This window comes from Camellia sinensis, chromosome 14 (assembly GCF_055761805.1).
Source record: "Camellia sinensis isolate YWXY chromosome 14, ASM5576180v1, whole genome shotgun sequence".
In the NCBI taxonomy this organism is placed as follows: domain Eukaryota; kingdom Viridiplantae; phylum Streptophyta; class Magnoliopsida; order Ericales; family Theaceae; genus Camellia; species Camellia sinensis.
In genome coordinates this window covers 16,345,721-16,369,436 of record NC_138974.1, presented here as the reverse complement: position 1 = coordinate 16,369,436, position 23,716 = coordinate 16,345,721, and the positions used below count along the sequence as shown (strand labels likewise).

At 36.2% G+C, this 23,716-nt stretch overlaps 3 protein-coding genes and 1 pseudogene across 4 annotated transcripts; 1 reads left to right on the top strand and 3 right to left on the bottom strand.

The window, feature by feature from the left end:
• Positions 1-644: 644 nt before the first annotated feature.
• LOC145789277 (cyclase-like protein 2) lies at positions 645-15,217 on the bottom strand (annotated as a pseudogene). Its single transcript, XR_014350259.1, has 8 exons — positions 15,211-15,217; positions 13,177-13,356; positions 11,137-11,181; positions 10,477-10,549; positions 9,410-9,507; positions 4,510-4,642; positions 3,090-3,172; positions 645-1,301 (listed from the first exon to the last, which is right to left on the bottom strand). The product of XR_014350259.1 is annotated as a cyclase-like protein 2 (transcript).
• A 599-nt stretch (positions 15,218-15,816) lies between these two features.
• On the bottom strand, positions 15,817-17,472 carry LOC145807919 (glutathione gamma-glutamylcysteinyltransferase 3-like). Its single transcript, XM_082906945.1, has 5 exons — positions 17,353-17,472; positions 17,116-17,272; positions 16,441-16,676; positions 16,158-16,321; positions 15,817-16,081 (listed from the first exon to the last, which is right to left on the bottom strand). Exons 2-5 carry the CDS (start codon positions 17,267-17,269, stop codon positions 16,030-16,032), a joined length of 606 nt encoding a protein of 201 aa, XP_082763071.1. The 5' UTR covers positions 17,270-17,272; positions 17,353-17,472; the 3' UTR covers positions 15,817-16,029.
• Positions 17,473-18,153: 681 nt separating this feature from the next.
• LOC114260987 (uncharacterized) lies at positions 18,154-20,660 on the top strand. The gene is made up of 2 exons (XM_082904641.1): positions 18,154-20,523; positions 20,586-20,660. The coding sequence occupies exons 1-2, from the start codon at positions 18,154-18,156 to the stop codon at positions 20,658-20,660; spliced, it is 2,445 nt and encodes an 814-aa protein (XP_082760767.1).
• An 85-nt stretch (positions 20,661-20,745) lies between these two features.
• LOC114260971 (pectin acetylesterase 8-like) lies at positions 20,746-23,303 on the bottom strand. Its single transcript, XM_082906944.1, has 9 exons — positions 23,174-23,303; positions 23,007-23,089; positions 22,075-22,204; positions 21,893-21,972; positions 21,700-21,786; positions 21,479-21,603; positions 21,309-21,369; positions 21,145-21,198; positions 20,746-21,057 (listed from the first exon to the last, which is right to left on the bottom strand). Exons 1-9 carry the CDS (start codon positions 23,292-23,294, stop codon positions 20,761-20,763), a joined length of 1,038 nt encoding a protein of 345 aa, XP_082763070.1. The 5' UTR covers positions 23,295-23,303; the 3' UTR covers positions 20,746-20,760.
• Between the last annotated feature and the right edge of the window lie 413 nt (positions 23,304-23,716).

Here is a 23,716-nt window from a genome sequence, read left to right as displayed (position 1 = left end):
TTGTGAAATGGGAATGGTAAATGAACGATTTTTTTTTTTTTTTCCTTCTCTAAAAAACGTAGTTTTTTACAAACTAGCATAGTATAATCTTAAAAAGTTCGCTAGAAGCCTTCACAAAATTTCCAAGAGTTTTGCCAAGTGTGCCACATCATCCCACTGTTTTGGCAAATTAAGAGTACATCCCAAAATTGCCCCTAAGCAAGATGTCGAGGATTTGGCTTTCTTGCAGATTCCAGATATCTTTAGTTCAATGCATAAAATTGTAATACATTAAAATCTAAAATCAGGAGTCTACAAATGGCCAAATCAATTTAAGTTGAAGATCTCACTGTTTTGGGTTTTAAATAAAGATTTGGTGATGCAAGTCCTTTTACAATCAATTAATCACCTACTTTCATGAAAGAGTGTCCTATTCCTCATATGGAGAGACCAGATGCTAAGAGTCAACATTCTTCCTATAAGCAGAACATATTAAAGGGCTCTTGTGTTCAAAAAAAATATTAAAGGGCTCTTCTAATGAATTGCTTTCTAAAAACAGTTCCTGCAAAAGCAATTTCAAATACTAACAGTACGAGTAATCATACACAAGCACTTTCAACATTCCAAAAACACAACCAACAATAGAGAGAGAGAGAGAGAGAGCATTTTGAAAATTTTAAATACAAGACTACCACCAATATATTCGCCAAAACATGTGCTACATGACTAAAATAAATGAATGAAATCACCCCCACAATTCAACCACGAACTAAATCCAACATAATACTCCTACAAATAGATCAACCGCCACATCTCAAATCCTGAACATAAATCCAAATATAAACTGCCTACAAAATAGTTACACAGACGCATCTAGTCACACACACAACAGAGAGAAAATGGACATATCTGACACCATAATCGGAACACCAAAGATTTGGACAATAACTGACCCTTCAAGCTCCAAAGATCCGCCCATTTCCACATCCGCCCATTTCTATTCCGCAATTAATCCTTTGATGAAGGGTTGACATCTGAACTGTTCTCTTTCTGGCTTGGAGAATGCATTGAAGCACGCAATTGTTGTGAGTGCTGCTCCTGCTGCTGTTGCTGCTGCTGAAGTTTTATTTGAATTTTATTTGAATTCTGAACACAAGCTTCGCGGAGGGATGGTCGACCCTCAAGCCCCAAAAAAACTTGCATAGAACTCCCGAGCTTTCACCCGTTACAAAACTACCATCATAGACTAAGAAGCACGACCACTTATAAGGTGTCATGTCTATGTCGAACACTGACAACACGTGTCGCGCACACGTCCAATACTGTCATTTTTTTTAAACCCGAACACAGTTAAGACACTGACAAACACATTACAAGTTTGAAGAAAATAACTTGAAAACAAAAACGTAGATTTATACCTACTAATTCTTCCTTTTTTAGAGTTTAGGAATTAATGTGATATTTTTTTATCATCATTAGATGAAATATTCATATATATATATATATATATAAACATACATTAAATATAAAAAAACCCCCATATTTAGTGCGTGTCACCCATTTGTCATGTCAAGCATTTGTTTCCTAAATTGTTGTGTCAGCATGTCCAAATTGTGCAGCGTGTCCATGTCTGTGCTTCTTAGATTGTCCAAATTGTGCAGCGTGTCCAAGTCTGTGCTTCTTAGATTGTAGCTAAGTCACAAAAGGAAAACTGCGCTCTTTATTTCATCCATTGAGGAAGACATACAAGAGAATACTGGAAATGATTTTATTTGAATATTGAAAATAAGATTCAAGGACAGGTGATTGAACCTCTAGCCCAAATACAGTATATATAACACTCCACAGCTCTCACTCCTGTTCTCTGACAAGACCTATGTTACATGGACTCTATCACTTCTACTATACCATATCCACCAGACATTACAAGCATAAGGATTGGGGATATGTGTCCAACACCATAGTATCCAATTTCACTACTTGGATCAACTAATTTTATATGATGTTTGAAGAATATACTTACATTTGCTAGTACAGAAACATTTCTAACTTCTCACACGAATGAGAGACATAGGGCTTGTTTGGTTTGAATTTGAGAGATGAGTTTTAGAGAAAAAAAATTTCAAAAATTGTTTGGTTTGACATTTTTCTCAAAAAAATTTCAAAACCACTCTCTCTTACACATCAATCAATTACTTTTTCTCTCCTCTCTCCTTCTCAATCACTTTTTCTCTCACACACATCTACTAAATTCTTCCAAAATATCAAATCATCCCAAACTTTTACAAAAAATTTATCTCTCAAAATATACAACCAAACAAACCAAATTTTTTTTTAAAACAACTCTCCCAATTTTTTTTCAAAAACAACTCTCCCAAAACAAACCAAACAAGCCCATAAATTCCATATTTTTCCTAAATCTCATTTAATTTGAAATACATTTCCAAATAAATTGGGTTTAAAAATATTAAACAATATGATTTATCAAAAATATATATATATTAAACAATATGCAATATATACACGTTTAAGACGTGTCCCTGTATCCATACCTACCTTTTAAATGCATATCCTAATATCCTACGATTTAGTTTAAGAAGATCTGACGCTTGGACACACAATGAGTCCATGTAACATAGCACAAGAGCCAAGACTACTAATTGAACTCTTTATTACACAAGGACAAAGTCAACTATTCACAATTGTCTCCATTCCCGTAGGTCTTCCAAGTCTTTTACATATTTATTTTCAATGAAAATTTTATTACCTACATACACCTGCACCAACAGAAAAGAACCTATTGATGTCTCTAATTGGGGTATAGTATAAGGGTATTGTTGAATTAATTACGTTACGTCTCCCATTGTTAGATAATATACAAGGCCAACATGTCCATTTTATGCAAAATCTATAGGTTCTTGACAAAGCATATATTATCAAACTATGGCTAAATGGCCATGATATTTTACATTTTTTTTTTTGACAAGTCTGAATGACCATGATTCTGCCTCTTCATAAAAACTACAATTTAGGATAAAAGCAAATATATGAAAGAAAAGTAATTACAACAAAAGAAACTCCTAGCAGGAGTTTAGGAAAAGTACCCTTACCATCTTGCAAGTGAACCTGTTGCTCCATTGTTTGCAAACGCAGCTTAAGTTCACTATTTTCTGCAGTCAGGCCATTTGTATCTCTGTTCATAGCAAACCCACAAGAAAATAGTGATATCCATGCCATAATCCATAATATGTTATATACTAGAATTTTTCAAATACTCTCTCTAAAGAAATTGAAAAAAAAAAAGGTTTTTTTGTTTTTTTTTTTGTTTTTATAAGCAACAGGGAGAATTGTATTAAAGAATGTGCTGAGGGAACACACCCCTATACAAACAACAAAAGGAAAATAAGAGAAGAAATATAAAAGATTTACCCAACACCCTACTGCAAAACAATAACACAAAAACAAGTCCCACCAACTACAATGCTTCAATATAGTGCCAACTCCACAAAAGGTTCTTTGTTGGCTTACAACATTGATTCCATTTGGTTCCACCACCTTTACCAATTAGCAAATGAGAACTGATATCCAGATGCTCTCTTGGAATTTTCTCTAAAAATGTCCATAAAGGCAAATATAAATAAATAAAAGCACTAACAGGCTTCTTCCCTAATATACTATCCTCGACTAAACAACCATCCTTGGACTTTACGATTCTATGGCCCACTATATGGTCTCTCATCTTGTGATCATCATAATTCACTGATCATTGAATCCTCAAAAGTTCTCTTTCCTTCCTAGAGGACACTTTACCCTCTTTCTTCAAAACCTTCTTAACCTTCTCCCTCACAGGTTTAATTTCCATGGCAACAGTGACCATTACACTAGTCGATACAGTAATTTAAAACCATGCTTCTGATACCTCACTGGGGCCTTCACATTTTGCCCAATGGTCTTCAGATCCCTTCCTTCCACCCCCATACAGGATGAAATCCAGAAGCATCTCTGCCACACCTATGTACCCATCACCATACTTAAAGACTCTGGAAGGCAAACCCTGCTCTCTCCTCAGACTCTAGACGGCAAATCCCGCTCTCTCCTCTGCCTCTGGGAAGCCCTAATCTCCACAAATCTCTCCCCTTTGTTTTGGCGACTCGACTCCAACAATCTAGCTTCCTACAACCACTCTCAAACTCCCCAAGAAACCCAATCTTCTCTGCCCCTGACAAGCCACATCCAATTTTTGCCAAGCCAATTAATCTTGAACCCCAACAGAATTAGTGATCTCAGAAAACCCTGCCCCATTTCTGCCACCACCACCCTACTCCCATCATTCCTATCTCCGACTGAACAAACAATTTTAACCCTAGCTACAAAATCCTCCTCGTGGTTAGAAACTCAAATTTGTTTTGCAATCCAACAAGAAAATAAATAAGCTAGATCATGTACTCAACAAAATGACTTGCTATAAGTCATACAACCTGTCACTAAGACCAAACATTTAGACATATTATGTGGCATGGCAGAATCTACCTGCAACAGGGTCAATTGAGCAGACAATGAGGTTGCTTCAGTTTGCAGGGTTTGAACTTTTCCTTCAAGCTCAGCTATGTACCTTTTCTATCTTTCCTTTGACCTAGCAGCTGACTGCCGATTTGCCCAAATCCTATCATAGTAAGAAAATAAATTTGAGAATGATGTAAACCAGTCACACGATCCATGGGTTAGGCAGAAGCAATAAAAACAAAAACACATAAATAAAAAAGGATAACACGAGTTACACAGAATACGTGTTCATTTATAGCAATAATACAATATAAAAAGAGTTCTGTAATAGAACTAAATTGCATGCAAGTAAGAATTGGCATTGACCATCTACAAGAAGCACAGTCAAGGAATAATGGAAGAACAAAAATAAGGATGTATTAACAAAGATATTAAGAGCAAAAATAAGGATGTATTGACGGATATATTGTAAGAAATAATGTATAGAGAAAGAGAGAGAATAAATTGTATGTATTATTATTGATTGATATATTGATATCTATTACAATGATTCATGATTCCTATATATAGAAGAGGGTGAGTGTGTAGTAGGTAAGGAGTAGGTGAAGTGGAGGTGGTAGTGGTGTAGTGGGTTAGGTGAGGTGGTAGTGGTGTAGTGGGTTAGGTTTAGTGGAGTAGGTGAGGTGGTAGTGGTGTAGTGGGTTAGGTTTAGTGGAGTAGGTTTAAGTGGGTGAAGTAGGTGGAGAGTAGGTGGATTTTAACAGCCCCCCGCAAACTCAAGGGGGATAGGAACTAACCAACTTGAGTTTGGAGAGAGTAACAAAACAAGAAAATACATAAAAATAAAAGAGGATAGGTGACACTGTATGGTCGTGTCAGACCATTGGTGAAGACACTGGATGGTGGTGTCATAACGTTGTAGAGGACACGGTATGGGGGTGTCATAACGTTGTACAGGACACTGTATGGGGGTGTCAGACCGATGTAGAAGACAGTTTATGGGGTCATGTCGGACCGTTGTAGCTGACAATGTTGTGACAGTTGTTGTGACAGTTTACAGAGTCTTGATGGACCCTTGTAGAAACTAACCGGAATCAATGTCGGGACAGTTTACAGAGTCTTGTCGGACCCATAAAGGAGCTAACCGGAATCAATGTCGGGACAGTTTACAGAGTCTTGTCGGACCCATAAAGGAGCTAACCGGAATCAATGTCGGGACAGTTTACAGAGTCTTGTCGGACCCCTAAAAAGGAGCTAACCGGAATCAATGTCGGGACAGTTTACAGAGTCTTGTCGGACCCCTAAAAAGGCGCACCCTCAAAAGGTGTGCCCAATCTTTCAAAAGGCGTGCCATCAAAAGGCGTGCCCAAGTCATAAAAAGATGTGCCGGACATGATGGCGAGGCACGTGAGTGCCTTGGCTGGCGCGCCCGTTTGTCGTCTGGCGTCAAGTGGCGCGCGATACGCGTGGCTGCCCCGTCCATTTAACCAAGGTTGATGCTGAGGCTGAGGCAGACAAAAAACTTCTGAAAATCCTCTGAAAAAACTCTTCCTTTACTGAGAGAGAAACTCTGTAATACTCTGTAATACTCTGTAACCAACCCGTCTCTGAAACACTCAGCAACATGGCCTCTTCTTCCCGTCCAGCTACCCAGAACATGGCCTCATCTTCCCGTTCAGCTACCCAGAATATGGCCTCTTCGTCCCGTGGTCTGCTCACTCTCTTTCCCGACCTCAACGAGTCAACAAGAGAGATAGCTGGTGCGGTGGCACTGGAACCTCAACCAAGCGCCCCGGAGGTTGCTCCGTTGAACTTTCCTATGCGGTCTGTGGAGCAAAGAATGGCAGTGCAATCGGATGTGGAGGCCAATCAGTATACATTGAAGTCATGTGTGGAAACCATGACTGCGGTTACAAATTTGTCGAACCGGCTGCAGAGTAGGACAAATGAGGTGCAGCAGTTAAACGCCCAACTGGCTCTGCTCCAACGCATGTATAAGGATGCGCGAGCAGAGATAAGTGTGCTAAAGGCGGAAAACAAGGAGCTGAAGCGGAAGGCCAGTTTTATGTTCCGATTTGGAGGGCCGCCATATGCTGCAGTGGAGGAGCAGGGAGTAGTGATCATGCCCAGTGGAGTGGGAAACACGGAGGCAACACCGGCAAGGGCCGCCCAAGACGGTGGCAAGAAGAAAAGACCGGCAGAATAGGCGAGAAGAAAAATCCCACTGTTCCGATTTGTGTTGGTTGTGTTTTGTTTTGTTTTGTGTTTTGTGTTTTTTTTATTTTTATTTTTTTTATTTTTTATTTTTTTTTTATGGTGTAAAATGCTGATCGGGGTTGATCCCCGGCATGAAGAAATGACAAGTTTGTAAAATGTTGTTGTTTTTTTTTTTTTTTTTTTTTTTTGGGAGTGTTTTGTTGAAAAAATAAAAATAAAATGAAAGAAAACAAGGGAGAAAGAAAATAGATAAAAAAATATTTATAGATGGATTATATGAAAAACATCAGTGCGATTGTTTCAAAATAAAGTGGGGTATTTAAAAAAGAGGAAAAGTGACTTGGAAAAAATAAATAAAAATAAGTGATTTTTGAAATCAAATGGAGGAGAGAGAGGGACAAACCCATGTGATAAAGTGGAGAGAGAGTCGGTGAGTGGGGTGCAAAAGGTGAAGGAGAAATGATGGATTGAAAATGGTTTGGGTCAAAAGTGGACACTGTTAGTGGGGAACATGAGTGCATTGATTATTTGATATAATAATAATAATAATAAAAATAAAAAGTTAGAACAGTTGGAGAGAATGAGTGGAGTATGGTAAGGGTTTCATCCAAAGCCAAAATTCCTGCAGCGAATCACTTCGCAAATCCTAGCATGAGCTTTTTCTCTTTCCAGGCTTATTCATGAATTTCCTGGTGATTTCAAGAGCCTCTGGTGGCATTGTGGCAGAGAACACCCCAACCTGGATTTTGGGTGGCAGCAACTGAGAACACCCCAACCTGGATTTTAGGTGGCAGCAACTGGAAAATATCATAGATCTGATTTTTAAAAACCTCGTGACAGCATTTCATCAGCTTCATCCAAGATAAACATTTTGATGTAAACAGGGCGAAGTGATTGTCTCCGCAACATGTCAAACACACGACCAGGAGTACCAACAACAACATGAACCCCACTGGAGAGAATGCGCTGATCTTCGCGCACACTAGTCCCTCCAACACAAGCATGAACCTTCACACTTTGCTGGGCAAGTTCAAGAGTGGGTGGAAGAACCAAAGCTTGGCACTCAACCAAGCTATAATCTAGCTGCTGCAGAATTCCAGAGCAGAATGTTGCAGTGTTTCCAGTTCCAGACTGTCTCGTCATATGAGGTGAAGAATTCTTCTCCATCAGCCTCACACATGACTACAGTTGCACAAATCTTTGTTGATTTTATCAACGGAATAGGTTGAGGTCCGGCGGGCGGCTAAGGTGAGGTTGCCGCCCGCCGGGGAAGCGAAAATACTAGGTTTTAAACCAGCTCTGATACCATGTAAGAAATAATGTATAGAGAAAGAGAGAGAATAAATTGTATGTATTATTATTGATTGATATATTGATATCTATTACAATGATTCATGATTCCTATATATAGAAGAGGGTGAGTGTGTAGTAGGTAAGGAGTAGGTGAAGTGGAGGTGGTAGTGGTGTAGTGGGTTAGGTTTAGTGGAGTAGGTGAGGTGGTAGTGGTGTAGTGGGTTAGGTTTAGTGGAGTAGGTTTAAGTGGGTGAAGTAGGTGGAGAGTAGGTGGATTTTAACATATATCACAATCATGTATCAAATATAGCAAAACATGGAAACTTTAAATTAAGTTTATGAACGTATTAACAAAGGTATTAATGCATAATTTGATGGAGAATATTGCAAATAAAACATTTTTCAGATGACATTGCTATGCATATATATAAAAACAAAGCGTCCATTGCGCTGTGCATTCAGATGACATTGCTATGCATATATATATATACACACATATATACACGCATAAGTACAACAACCATTACACGTTCGTCAGAAAAATATAAGGAAAAGGGGAGAAAGATACTCCTATGACAACAGTTATAATATTAAAAACCACATGACCAAAACACACGAATGCATAAAATCTAGTAGTTTTTCATTTCAAGGAAACCTAAAATGACCATGTAACAAGAAATATGCTGGAAATCTTTTTCTTTTTCCTTCCTTTTTTTTTTTTTTTGGCTCCCTACAAAGTGATGGATGTCTACATTAAAATGCAACATATATTCTCAATGAGACCATTCAAATTCCAGGAAATGCCGAACAGGTCCTAGTTGGGCTCAATGTTACAACATTCTAAGACATTATTGACAACAATTTCACTTGTGGATGAACTTAAAGAATTTAGATTTTGTTAAATTAGAAATATGCCAATTAATGGGTTAGCACCCAACTCAACTGCTAAAACAATCTATTTTTAAACTAAACAAGGGAGAACACGACAATCTTGAGTAATCAAACAAAAAAATTCGCCTTTAGATTGTAATTTTGCAAACTTCTCTTATTATGGTTTTCTACAAATAGGTCACACATGTTGAACATACAAGTCAATCAGAATAAAAACTTGTTGTGCCTTTATTTCTCAACTGCAGAAAGTTATTCCTGGTGCAACTCGATCAAAAAAAATCAAACAATTTGAGCATGCATCACATGTGACATATAAATGCAAGTCTCTAATAGAGATTGAACTACAAATTACACATACCATATCCATTATAGTTATGGACAGAATTATTACAGCCAGTATGCAGCATATTCAAGATACTCAACAAGTAATTTAGGCAAGAATCCGAGTGTCCTTGCCATGTAATTCTCAACCAACAAATAGACTGGCTGCATAAATGTGTTCAGCTATACTAGTGGGTGTCCTTACCAACAAGTTTGATGTCAGTGTTCTCCACCAACCACTGTGTCCCATCTTTCGTGAATCCCACATAGCTTGTGTCAAACTCCTTTTTCCACATAAGTCATCTGTAAGTAATACATAATTTAGCTCATTAGTGCAGCAAAACTTCTGCCCTTGAATTGGAGTTTACAAAAAGGGTGACCAAACATTGAAGTAGTAACAAATAAGGTGGTCAACAATTCTGCAGAGCAGAAAGTACAGTACAAGAAACAACCATCTGTTTAACATCGGTTGTATTTTACGCAGACTTTCTTTTTTAACTTCTTTTGTTTTTTTTTTTTTGTCAGTTGTTAGTTGTTAAATTAGCACCCTGGGTGAGTTGAACCCCCAACCTCACCCTTGCAAGCACCTAAGAGTTGCACCCATGTCACTAGGCCACAAGGCCATCAGCGCTTGATTTTAACTATTAATACTGACGTATACCTTACTATTTAACCAGGATTCTAGGAATAAAAACATCACCCAACAGGCTGTGGCATACCTCATGAACCATATATTCCCTTTCGGATTCTTAAATTTGAGCCTAAAAAGGCTATCTCTACCAATATCTCCTATAATTTCATAGAGTTCAATAAGTTTTTCTGGGTGTCTACTATGTCCATATACACTTGAATTGGAGCAGACTAGCACTAGTAAGACTGTTGAAAGCCGCAACACATCTGTAGCCACACAGGCTCAGCTGAAACAAACTTTTAGAATGTCACTAGCATTAGGCTTTCAACCAAATATGGAACTTCAATAAAGACTATTGTCCATGCGACTCGCCCTATTTTTCTATATTAAATTCTTACATGAATTGTAATAAAGCATTCTCAGTTAACCTCATATAGTAAAAAATGATAACACGGACCAATTGAATTAACTTCCACAGCAACTTTTAGTGGTATTATATGTCCAACTGAAACAATTTCATTCCAAATCAACATAGTTGACAAGTAGTAAATACCCCAGAACTCAAGACTTCCTTGAAGAGCATAACCGAAACATGGTCCACACATACAATCATTCTGCAAAACTAAATGTCATGTATTTACCTGTCAGTGTTTAATGTTCTGAAAAGCACACGACGTACTCCCATGGGAATATGTAAGGATTTCATAACTTCAGCTGAGAGAGAGAGAGAGAGAGAGAGAGTCATAATTTAATCACCCAATTTTAGAAAAACATGGAGAACATTAAATACATAATAGCTACTCTATAAAGTAAACCTGGATAAGCACTTATCAGAATGCCCCTTATTGTTAAGTGAGTATTTATATGAGATGGTGAGTAAATTTACAATTATATATATAGGCATTATATCATTCAGCAAGCATTTGTTTAAATGAGGGACCTTCTATGTGAAACTTTTTGACTGTTAACTTTCACAATAAATTCCTATCAGTAAAGGGCTATGGCCAAAATCCCCTTTGTATTATTGTTGTCCAACATTATTGCTTTCAATCTCTTTGCGAAGAACCCCAAAATCTTACCAATTAATGTGTATTATTCAACTAATAGAGCAAGCAACAACGAGGTGGAAAAAAAGCATGTTTCCAATCATATGCAAAGAAAAATACTGCAAATGGCTACCAGTTATGCTCTTGTCTCTTAGAAACATCAACAAATTATAGAGAAGGAAACAAGGAAAGTAAAAAAGAAAAAATAAAAATTGTTTTCTATCAAATGTAAAGCAATGTACTGTAAATGGATACTAATTATATTCTCATCCCTTGGAACATCAACTAACAAAGCTAGACCTGTTAAAGCAAACAAATTTAAACATCAAATAACAAATAAATAAGCATACATGTAAGTACTATACTGCAAGAAGAGGAAGAAATATTAGAATAAAAAGTTTGTAAGAACAATTATCTTTTCATGATATTCTTTAACTTCAATTAAAGACCTCCAGAGCTTTCAAAGGGTTGCCAATTATTTACTCTTCCCAGTGGACCTCATAACATAATGTCAAGTGGTGTTACTTGTTAACTGAGTGCAACATAAAGTCACCAACCACAAAGAGATCAAAAACAGGAAAGTTGAGGAAAAGGTAGGACTCAAAATAAAGCTTTTAAGTTTTCCCCATAAAAAAAGAAATACATAAGACACTACTTAACAATTCCTCTGAAAGATTAAAAAGCACCTCTCTAGAAACAACCAACCCTAAGACTCAGTTGTCAGGATCTTATCTAAACACTGCACCCAAAATAGTAAAATCATCCAAAGTATAAAATAATAGGAATGGATTAATTAAAAAATAATAATTTTCTTCACTTTCCTTACCAAACCAAAGCACAATCCTATGCGCATTAATGGATTTCAACCTAACCAAAAAAATAAATAAATAAAATTATATCAATCTTTACCTCCCAATGGCACAATTTTCTCAATAAGAAGAGTAATTCCAAAAAATCTCCAACCCATCCTAGTGACTATAATTTACAAGAAAAGCATTCAAAATTTTAGCTCCTCTAGTGCTTTTTCCCATGTAATTGCACCTTCAAGGATCATTCCCATACCCTTAAGGTGAGCATAAAAACTTCCATTGCCACCCCTCCACTAGCATTTTCCATGAAGTCTTACACATTTTTCATACTTTAGTTTCTAGACCCACCTCTCAAATTTCAAGAGTTGTTGAGAAAATCAAGTGTTCCAAAAAATGATGAACTTTAGTAAGAGCATATTTAGTAGACTCGTATTAGTTGCGGAATTACTAAAAAACAGGCCAAGTTGATTTGATGTTCAAAATATACAATGGCCATCTAAGAGTAGTTACTTACTAACATATCCACAGGACCCTGACCATCAAAGTCATAAGACTTCTTAAAAACATAAATTCAAAAAACAAATTGCTTTACAAAATTTACATAATAAATTAATCAAGCTAATAAAATAATTGGCCAAACAATGACAAAAGAGCACTGTTGACCAATTTAATACCATTGAGTACTTCACTGTCAAGAATATCCCATCAAACAAATGTCCCAGTGCATCAACACGAATACCATACAAACAGGTCATTTCATGATAGATAAGTTACTATATGAACCATTCTTCATGCTCATAGAAAGTGAGAGAAACTGTCCAAACCCCTCAAAGCCCCCCAAAAATGTTTTAGGACTGAACCTATGCGTAATCTAAAAAATTCTTCAATTGCCATAAACTTCCCTTCTCAAAGGAACCAATTTCCCACCCATTACACTCCAACACCATACCCAGATGGATAAGCATCATTAGTTGATCTCACAGTGCCAGAGAGAACATGACAATTGTCATACTCAAGAATGCATGTATAGATGTATGTACAAATTGCTCAAATTAAAGATCAAAATTTAACAATCATGATACACAAACAATTTTCATGTTCCACTCAAAAGTAGACCTTTAAATTCAAACTCAAGCTCAAGAATTTCATCAACAACTTCAAATTAGGTGAAGCTTAATGATTCAACAAAATTATAGAAACCTAACTTAAGATCAAGCAAGATCAAATAGATGAGCTCTAATTTCTTCAAAATTTGGAGACTTCTTCTTGTTAGGGTTTTTAATTTAATTAACTACCCTAGCTTTCAAGCTTCGCATTTGACAGAGACGGAGAGACGGAGATAGACGGATTGACAGAGAGATCAGCAGAGAGAGAGACCGAGATCGACGGAGATCGACAGAGAGAGACCAAGATCGACGGAGATCGACAGAGAAGAGACAGATCGACAGAGAGAGACCAAGATCGACAGAGAGAGAGAAAAAAAAACCTGCAACAGCGGCGGTGGCGATTTGAGGCGGTGGCGTGCGACGGTGGCCAGCGATGGTTGGGTGGTGAGCGGGGGTGAGGTTTGGTGGTAACTGTTCTGTGTGTGTGTGTGTGTGTGTGTGTGTGTGTGTGTGTGTGTGTGTGTGGGTGAGAGACAGAACAGAGAAACCGTTGGGGGTAACTGTTCAGTGAATCTCCCAATTTGTTAATGAACATTTCGAATGGTAACTCCTTTTGTGATATGAACACTTTGAAATGAATATTTTGAAATGTTATTCTTTTTGTGTTTATGAACGTTTTGAAATGTTATTTCACCCTTATACTTTTTTTTTGAACTTATATTTTTTGTAAAAGTCTAATTTAAATATTTTTTGAAAGTTACTTATACCTTTTGTGAAAAAATAAATTCATCAAATTTACATATTTTATTTACGCTTACACCTTTTCGTGAAAATACTTACACCATTTTTGAATTTCGGCTTTCACAAAAGGTGTAAGTTCGAAGAAAAAGTATAAATGTTATGTCAAAAATTCTTACACAAAAGGAGTAACTTTTCAAAAAAAATACAAGCATTTCCACGAAAAGGTGTAAACTTAAGCAAAATGTGTAAATTTGATGAATTTATTTTTTCACAAAAGGTATAAGTGACTTCCGAAAAAACTTTAAGTTGGGCTTCCACAAAAGGTGTAAGTTCGAAGAAAAAGTATAAATGTTATGTCAAAAATTCTTACACAAAAGGAGTAACTTTTCAGAAAAAATATAAGCACTTCCATGAAAAAGGTATAAGCTTAAGCAGAAGGTGTAAATTTGATGAATTTATTTTTTCACAAAAGGTATAAGTGACTTCCGAAAAAGCTTTAAGTTGGACTTCCACAAAAAGTGTAAGTTCGAAGAAAAAGTATAAATGTTATGCCAAAAATTCTTACACAAAATGAGTAACTTTTCAAAAATGGTGTAAGTATTTTCACGAAAAAGTGTAAGCTTAAGCAAAATGTGTAAGTTTTCGTTTGTTTACACCTTTGGTAAGTCAACTCACAAAAGGAGTAAGTGTTCATAAAAGGTATAAATGATTTCACAGAAGGCGTAAGTTTTCAAAAAAAAGTGTAAGTTTTCAGAAAATGTGTAAGTTTTTACAAAAGGAGTAAGCTTTCACAAAACGCGTAAGTTTTCAGAAATCAGTTACGCCTTTTTCTGAAATTGCTTACGCCTTTCGTGAAAATATATGCCTTTTGTGAAAACTTATACATTTTTTGTGACTATTTACACCTTTAGTCATATAATATATTATTTTATTAATTTACCTGGAAAGTGACCTGCTTAGCAGGTAACCAATGTGTAAGTTTTCAAATATTTTGATATAACCCAATACATACAAATGTGTAAATGCAAAATAAAAGGGTGTTAGTGCAAAATAGAAGGGTGTAAGTGCCTTGCATACCATATGCTGCAAGGCACACTTAAGAAAAGTCCTACAAGTTACAAATACCTAAAACCTCTAAAATTATGTCACATCATCTATTAGTATACTAATTAGTACATGAATTGATACATATAGCATTATTCTTGATTTAAACTTTAAATTCTTTATATGTTTTGAATTACTGAAGTTAGCAAAGTTTATGTTGATATCACATATAAATTAATTTATTTTTTTTTTAAAAAGTTAGGGTGTGAGCTTACTCGATGAGTGTGTTTAAAATATAAATTTTAATTTTAAATTGATAACATATTTTCTATATTATTTAAGAGATGAAAGTGTTCATTAGTAGAGTAAGTGAATGGTCTTGGGTTCAAATCTTGTGTCCATGACAATTATTTTTTATTTTTTTCCTTTTCGATGGGAGAAATTGACACTTGGCGCAAGAAGAGAATGCCAAATGAGGAAAGGAAGTTCATGGACACCAAGGCGTGATTTGGAAACCCAAATAAAAGTTGCGTTTTGCAGTTTCAAAAACGCAGCATGAGGCAGCTAAAAACATTAGAACAGTATTTCGAAAGTTAGCAAAACGCAAGATGTGAAATTACATGAATTACCCTCCATGTTTACAACTTGAGGGCTACGGCAAATCATAATTTGGAGATATTTTGGTCATTTTATTATGATGTAACATCATAAATAAATATTAACCCAAAAAATAAAAAAACAATTTTTTATCAACTTTTCAAAAAAGCCAAAAAACTTGGTTAAAAGTTAAAAGTCAATTTTTAACCATATTCTCAAAACACCCACAAGTAAGATGTTTACTTTTAATAATAGTATAAGCTGTAACTCTTTTTAGTTTATTTGAAAGTCTTAAATACATATGGCAAAAAAAAAATCACATACTATTTGTCATAATAATAACTTTTGTGTTATAGTTATTTGTATAACAAAAAAAGTTATGGTACAACTTATTTAGCCAAATAGATTCAATTTCTTTTCACAAATTATAAAAGTTGACCAAACAAATTCATACCAAAGGAACCTACTAAAAAACGATATATGCATATTTCCGTGCAAACAATGTACCTATCACTAATATACAGGTATAGATAATATATATGGTGCCTCTCTTGCCTATAAAGAACATATATATGTATATTGAAACAAATAAAACAAATATAACAGTAAAGAAATTTTTAAAAGAAGACTAGCCAAATATATGCACACACCAAACCCAAATGAAGAAGAATGCAGACAAGCAATCTAGAATAGTGAATCTAATAGACATAAACCTCCAATAAACATATATCTCCCCAAAACATGATCATATACTTTAGACCTAACGGAACAAAATCCTAACTATATATTATTTAACAATTTCAAAGTACCAACAAACAATATATATCTAGTATTCAGTTCTACACTTTTCATCAATCTCTCCATAGCTCTGGCTCATGAGATTTCTTCCTCACCATCATAAACCTGATATAATCAAACAATGAAAAATTAAAATTCAAAATTATAGAGTTAAATAGAATATAAAATTATAAATTCTCACCCCCGTGTTTCACCCGTTTCTTTGTCGATTTGGTTCATGGCATCCCAAACCGTCCTCCGCGGCAACCAATGAAAAGGGTATTTGTAGCGAGCAACATCCAATATCAAAAGCATGTCACTGCCCTTGTGATATGCAGCCATTGGTGAAAAATGACCATCACCCGTCTAAATTTCAAAAAATAATAATAATAAATTTAATTTACTATAGTATAACAAAAATCATAATATCATAAAAATAATTAAATCCATATTCAAATCTAAAACAAAATAAATCAGTAAATTACCTGATTGACCTTCTTCCTAGAGTATGACAGAATCATGTGCAAATCTTCCACTGAAGTCGTTTTGATCACAGAGTCTGTAAATTGCTCTAACGAGCTATGTTGAGCCTTAAATGCTTTAATGTCGACATGTTTCCTAGCAAGTTCAGCAAAATTATCAAATGTGATTCCTTTTTTCTGGATATTCCCCATGATCTCCGAATCCCCGACCATGTGATCCTCGAACCAGCGCCACGGACCTACAACAAAAACATAAAATAAAATAATAAAAAACAAGTGCGTGCTCGTTTGGTCTTCTTCTTGGGCCAAAAAATCACAAAAGGATAAGAAAAAGTTAAAAAATTACAAAAGGACAAAAATACAAAAAATTAAAAAAATTGCCATTCCAAAGCCAAATAAGAAAATCAAACAAACAAAAGAAGTCCCAAACTAAAAAGATCAAAAAAGTTAAAAAATCAACTAAAAAAGTCATTATCAAACAACTCCTAAATAACAGGAAAGCAATAAATCAGAATATAAAGTTATATGTTTCCCTTCATTATATATATGTATATATATACCAGCAAACAAATATCGATGTATATGCGGCAAACATATGTGCACATTCATCAACAAATCATTGGATATTGGATTAACGAAATAGCAGATATATCTATATCCATATATATATATATATACCTTTCCAAGCTCGTTTTGGATCAACACGAAGGGCGTTAAGCACAGTGCACAAACTTGCCGGACCACAGAAGTTCAAATCCCTTTGCATTCCATAGTTTGCGAGTAGCTTTAGTGACCCTTCAGCTGTTCCTTCTGCCATGGCTTCACTCAACATAGCCTGAAAAATTTCATACAAATATCATGAAACTGAAACAGCTAATTTCATTGTTAAAAAAAAAAGAAAAAAGAAAAACCCACTCCTCCTTCTTTAGTCTCAAATGAAATAGCAGGAGGATTCAATGGCTTCGTGTATGTCGTTGTCTGTGTTGAGAAACCACGAAGCTTGATTCCCTTTCCCTATTGAAAACAAAAAATAGAGAAACATTAATCTCAAGCAAATAAAGGGTGATGTGATGGAAAATGGCAGCAGCCAATTAAAGTCTATAAAAGGCGTGGATCCAACAGTTCTAAGGCCCAAGCCTTAATTTGGCATATGCTAGATGATGTGGGGCCTACTTGGGAGATTAACTAGACTTGGGATTTATTTAAAAGTGTCTTTTGAGTTTCTCAAGTCAAATGTCTTTAAATTTCTAGTCAAGGTCTTTGGGTTATTTAGTTGGTCAAAGAGTCTTCTAGAGTCTTTCACATGATTAATGCATTAAAGAGTCCTAGGGAGTCTAAGTTAGTCATGTCATTTAATTTGGAAAGTTTTAGAATCAAGATGAAGTGAGTATAAATTATATTGCAAGTCTTGTGGCAAATTATGAATGGAATGAATGAAAATTAAGCTTATGCTTCTATGATTGTGCTGATGCAATCTTTCTTTAGTGTGATGCTAAAGAGCCCATTGGTGTGATGCCTTGGGTTTTCTAGGTGTGATATCTAGATCTATCCTTCTTTAACCCTTCCTCTACTTCCTACAAATCACTGTTCACGTCTATTGTTCATATTTACTGTTCACAACCCCAAAAACAGCCCTGTTATTTGTGTTTTTGCTCATACTTAGGCCTATTTCGAATCTGTCCTGCATCAACTTGGTATCAGAGCGAGAGTAGCATCATGTCTACACGATCCGGAAAGCCATTTAGGGGAAGATTAACTGATTACCAGCGTGACGAGATTCTGCTAAAGCTTGTGGAGCAGATCGATAATTTTAGTCTGCGCATCAATACTTTGGAAGGCCAAACCACTCAACCTAACGATGATGAACAAGGCGAAAACTCTGGGAATAACAATACTAATGAAAATGGCGAAAATCAAGGCGAGCGCATGGAAGAGCAGCGTGTAGATCCGCTACGAAGGCAGCAATTAAGGGCTGGCCAAAATCAGGGAAGGCAGCAAAATTCCATGTCTGATTGGGCCCATGATTTATTGCAAAGGAACCAATATGAGACCTATGATTCAGCCGGAGATATCACTAAGAAGATTAAAATGGAGGTTCCAGATTTTGAAGGTAAGGTCAATCCTACTTTGTTTCATGATTGGCTTGCTTCTATTGAAGAGTACTTTGACTGGTACGATATGGCTGACGATCGGCGAGTGAGATTTGCTAAAATGAAGCTTATTGGATTAGCAAAAATCTGGTGGATGGGTGTGGAAGGTGATATTCAAAGGTTGGGGCAGCCACCAATTGGTACTTGGCAGGAGATGAAAGCCAAGTTGAAGGAGAAATACATGCCATCAAATTACCATGAGAAGTTGTGTGAACAACTGATTGAATTAAAGCAAAACCGCATGACAGTGGCTGAACATATGCAGAAATTTGATGAGCTAAAGATGAGGAGTCAAATTACGGAAGATTCAAGTCAAGCTCTTGCTCGGTTTAAGGCTGGTTTGAGGCCCGACATAAGAAGGGAGTTGCTTCGCCAACCCTTGTACAGTCTCGAACATGCCTTCCAAGTTGCTTTGGATATGGAGGAGTATTTGAACTACCCAATTTCTAAAAAGTTTGTGTCTCAAGTTGGGGAAACCATAACTAAGGGATACAATGATGCAAATCGTTTCCGGTCCAATGTTTCAAAGCAAACTTCTGTCAATACGACTGACCCAAAAGGGAAGAATTATGCAGCTAACAAAGGAAACAGGAAGGAAACCAAGTGCTTTAAGTGTGGTGAATCTGGTCACATGGCATTTCAATGTCCAAAGAGGAGTTTACATATGGCAGTGGAGCAAGAAGCTGAATTCAATCAACAAAACAATGATGATAATGATGATTCCTTTGACGTTGGGGTACTAAATACAGATGACTTAGAAGATGAAGAGGTGGACAATTCTCTGATTTCTGTTGTCAGGCGTATCCTTGCAGCGCCAAAAACTGAAAAGGAAGACTGGAGGCGTACTTCTATTTTTCAAATGCTGGTTCGCTATGGAAACCAAGCTAGGAAGCTTATCATCGATGGTGGTAGTTCCATGAATGTTGTATCTGCAACCACGGTGGAGCGTCTTAAGCTTCCTGTTCAACCACATCCTCATCCATATAAGGTAGCTTGGATCGATAACACGTCCATTCCGGTAACTCAGCGCTGCCTAGTCTCTTTTTCATATGGTTTTTATAATGATTCTATCTGGTGTGATGTAATTCCCATGAATGTCACACATATCCTTCTTGGAAGACCATGGCTTTATGATAGAGATGTGCAGCATTCTGGAAAAGAGAATACATATGCTTTCTCATTCAAGAACAAGGAGATTGTTTTGAAGCCAATGACTACAGCTGAAATGGGAAAATTCAAGGAAAAGAAGCCAAGGGATGTCACTGAAAATAAGCCAAAATCTCTCCATATTCTCACCAAGAAGTGTTTTCAAGCTGAGAGTATGGAACTGGGAGTTATATATGCCGTGGTGGTGAAAGAAATGTCAGATTTAGCTGCTGAATCTGTCTCTGAATTGCCGATAGAAGTAGCCAAGTTGCTGTCCCATTTTTCTGATGTTGCCCCCAAAGAACTCCCAGATGAATTACCTCCCATGCGCAATGTCCAGCACGCAATAGATCTCATTCCTGGATCACAATTGCCTAATCTTCCAGCCTATCGCATGAATCCAAGGGAGCACGCAGAGCTTAAAAGGCAAGTAGATGAGCTACTATCTAAGGGGTTCATTCGTGAAAGTTTAAGTCCCTGTGCTGTTCCAGCTTTGCTTACACCCAAGAAGGATGGTAGTTGGCGCATGTGCATAGATAGTCGTGCTATAAACAAGATTACAATCAAATATCGATTCCCTATCCCGAGGCTTGATGATATGTTGGACATGTTGGCTGGGTCTTGTCTATTCTCAAAGATTGATTTGAAAAGTGGCTACCATCAGTTACGTATAAGGCCAGGAGATGAATGGAAGACAGCTTTCAAGACCAAGGATGGCCTCTACAAGTGGCTAGTCATGCCATTTGGTCTAACAAATGCCCCAAGTACATTCATGCGCTTTATGACACAGGTATTACAGCCTTTCATTGGTCACTTCCTGGTTGTTTATTTTGACGATATTCTAATCTATAGCAAGACCAAGGAGGAACATATCTTTCATCTTCAACAAGTTTTGAGGGTCCTCCGTCAAGAGAAGCTCTACATTAACGTAAAGAAGTGTTCTTTTATGAGTCCAATGGTTGTATTTTGGGGTTTCATTGTGTCGTCTAAAGGAGTGGAAGCCGATCCAAGTAAAGTGAAAGCTATCCTAGAGTGGCCAATTCCAACCTCCTTGCATGAAGTTCGCAGCTTTCATGGGCTGGCGGCTTTTTATCGTCGGTTTATCAAGAATTTCAGCACGGTAATGGCACCTATCACTAACTATATGAAACTGGAAAAAAAATTCAAATATTCTTAGTTTCACACTTCTATGATATAACAATCGCGTAAATTTGAGTATTTTGTTGATTTGTAGGGATGAGCTAATCTGCCATGAATCGTAGGCTGCGTTTACTAGAAAAAGTGGTGTTTCAATTTGCTGAGCCATATTTTGGGGGAAAAAACACTGCAACATAGTTGAGATGTATTGGTACAATTGACAAGAAATTAGGGAATAAGGAACAATACGATTGAGATAACAAACAACTCTTACCAAACCAGGTCCCATTTTTGAAGTGCACGATATGGGTAAATTTTTCGCTGATCCCTGAGTAGCGGAGTCAAATGAAAGTTAGAATCTGAACTCACATCAGCAAAATGAAAACCACAAAAATTGTAATGGAAACATCATGTGAGAGAGAGATTGAGAGAGGGTACATGTGTGGTGACTAGGTCGTTGTAGAAGGCTTCAATGTGTTGTGTTCCGGAAACATCCTTCCTGTTTACAGTACCATGGTGTTTTTAGTTACAGAATAAAATGAAAAATTTTCAATTCTTGCATAATTCAGAAATATGATTGTGATTGTAAGTCGTATAGAAGAGCTTACGTATTTATAAAATAGCCAGCGTCCGAAAGGCATTTTACTTTAGTACCGATGGGTAGGAGAGCTCGGAAGCTATCACAATGCAATATGGATGTTAAACCACCAGCTGAACCGCCTGAGATGATAACCTGTTCGAACAGAGTTTTAGGAGTAATTAAGAACAATGATAATTATGATGAAGAGGGAGAAAGAGAGTATGCAACATAGATATGAACCACACGTACATTTGCAGCATTCTTCATTCCTTTTGCTAATAGATCCTCAATAACAGCGGCAAAAATCCTTGCACCTCTGAAGTGAAGATTAGTAGCCTGATGAAAGTAAAAATGCAATCATAAATCCAACAAAATGCAAATTTACAAGCGATGTAGGTACTAATCTCCTAATTTTGTTGTAATTGCTACTATTATAACTCACGGGATTGACTGCTTCGACATCGCCTGTAAATGATGACCCATCGCAGTACATAACCTTGATCCTATTCCAATTATAGAAGTCTGTGTATTGAAATAGAGTTAATTTTCTTAATTAGGAAAGAAGCTCGAAAACCTGTGAAAGTTCAAAGGGAAAGAAATGAAATCCAGATCAATTGGGCATACCTGGATTAAACTTTCGCAGGTTGCCCACAGGCCTAGAGAAAGCAAGCTGATTTGCCATTTGCTTAGATGAACCTAGACGAGTGTTCTTACGGGCAAGGCAAGTTGCAACATTGTTACACCATCCTCCTCCCTGAAAATACACAGTAGATAATGTTCATTTTTTTTTTTTTTTTTTTTTCCCGGGTAGGATGTTCTCTATAAAATCCATTAGAGATCTTGCAATGAAACTCTCAAAGCAATCAGTAAAACCAAAAGACTAATACATCAAATGGGTTTTATAGAAAAGCGTCAAATGCCTAACTTACTCACTCACAATGAACTGCCAAGGATAGTTATCTTAGCAATCAGGTGGGGTGGGGGCAGGGAGCGAGAGCATATAGAAGTTTCTAAGATTATGAGCATGTATATATTTTATATATTAAATATCCTCAAAAATTACTTTCTTCTGTTCAATTGTAATATGTGTTTAAATATGAATTATTATTGAAGTTTGATGTCAACAAATTGTTTTCATGAAGTATAAATAATATAATATAAACACAAAGTATTATAATAAGTTTGAGTTATTTTTCTTTTGTTTATTTAACATTTGTATGTTTCACAGCTTGTATCTTTGTTGAGAGAGATTTTCTTCTCGATGGGAGTTAGTTTCTTACTTGGGAGGACAAAATTATGTTTCTAAGTAAGAAACGTCACTCAAGTAAGAGTTTCCTACTACAAAACATCAAAGCACTCAATTATACATCATTGCAATTATCCAATTAGCATTTCAAAAAAATCAAAATCAGTTCTCAATTCAATTTCCAATAAAACTGCAGAAAATTCGGTATCTTATATGATTTCACAATTCTTATTTTTCTTTTCAATCATCTTCTTAACAACAAACAAATCATTTTTGTATTGTAAAACAAAATGGTAAATGAAGGACCAACCTCAAAATGAACCAACCAATTGTTAATTCCTGCTCCAAACCCCTTATCAAGATGGTAAGCCGGGGGAGACCCATCCAAACAAACTGCACAATATCAGAATCCCAAACACATTATAGTCAAGATTGTAAAAAAAAATTAAATTGGCTTATTATGAAGAAGATTTTAACCTGCTCCTTTTGCAACAGCATTCTGAACATAAGCTATGCCAACATAGAAGCCTTCTGTTTTGAGCAATATCAGTACACAAACTAGCATTTGCAACCATTGTCCTAATCTCCCATTGGCCATGATGCACCTCTGTTAAACATACCACCATACCATTGAAATTCTAAGAATTATATGTAAGTAACAGAGAAACCCAAAAATAAATGGTTAGTTTCACCTTTTAAAATGGTTAGTTTCACCTTTTTTGTGTCACATCCTAAAAGGATGCTTGTGATTGGAACATTGCATTGAAGAGAAAATTAAGGAGAAAACCAAAAAGAATGAGATTCTACCATGTAAAGGGTGATACAAATGAAGAACGAGAAAAAAAGAAAAAAGAAAAAAAAGCAGTGCTCAACAGAAAAAGAGGGGAGGAAAGAAAGTGCTGTCCGTTCTCTCGCAACCTAGTTTATCTACTCAATGAAAACTGGGATTACTATCCCATGTTACAGAAATTAATGTAGCATTGCATATGCCAATATATCTTCACAAAAGAATCTATGCAT

Coding starts and splice junctions, on each gene's coding strand:
- LOC145807919 (XM_082906945.1), bottom strand. CDS start 17,269: ATGTTGAGTGAAGCCATGGCAGAAGGAACAGCTGAAGGGTCACTAAAG. Junction 16,677..17,115: donor TCCAAAACGAGCTTGGAAAG/GTATATATATAT, acceptor TTTTTGTTGTAG/GTCCGTGGCGCTGGTTCGAG. Junction 16,322..16,440: donor CTAGGAAGAAGGTCAATCAG/GTAATTTACTGA, acceptor TTTGAAATTTAG/ACGGGTGATGGTCATTTTTC.
- LOC114260987 (XM_082904641.1), top strand. CDS start 18,154: ATGTCTACACGATCCGGAAAGCCATTTAGGGGAAGATTAACTGATTAC. Junction 20,524..20,585: donor TCATGCGCTTTATGACACAG/GTATTACAGCCT, acceptor TCTAATCTATAG/CAAGACCAAGGAGGAACATA.
- LOC114260971 (XM_082906944.1), bottom strand. CDS start 23,294: ATGGCCAATGGGAGATTAGGACAATGGTTGCAAATGCTAGTTTGTGTA. Junction 21,973..22,074: donor CCTGCGAAAGTTTAATCCAG/GTATGCCCAATT, acceptor TTCAATACACAG/ACTTCTATAATTGGAATAGG. Junction 21,787..21,892: donor ATGTCGAAGCAGTCAATCCC/GTGAGTTATAAT, acceptor TACTTTCATCAG/GCTACTAATCTTCACTTCAG.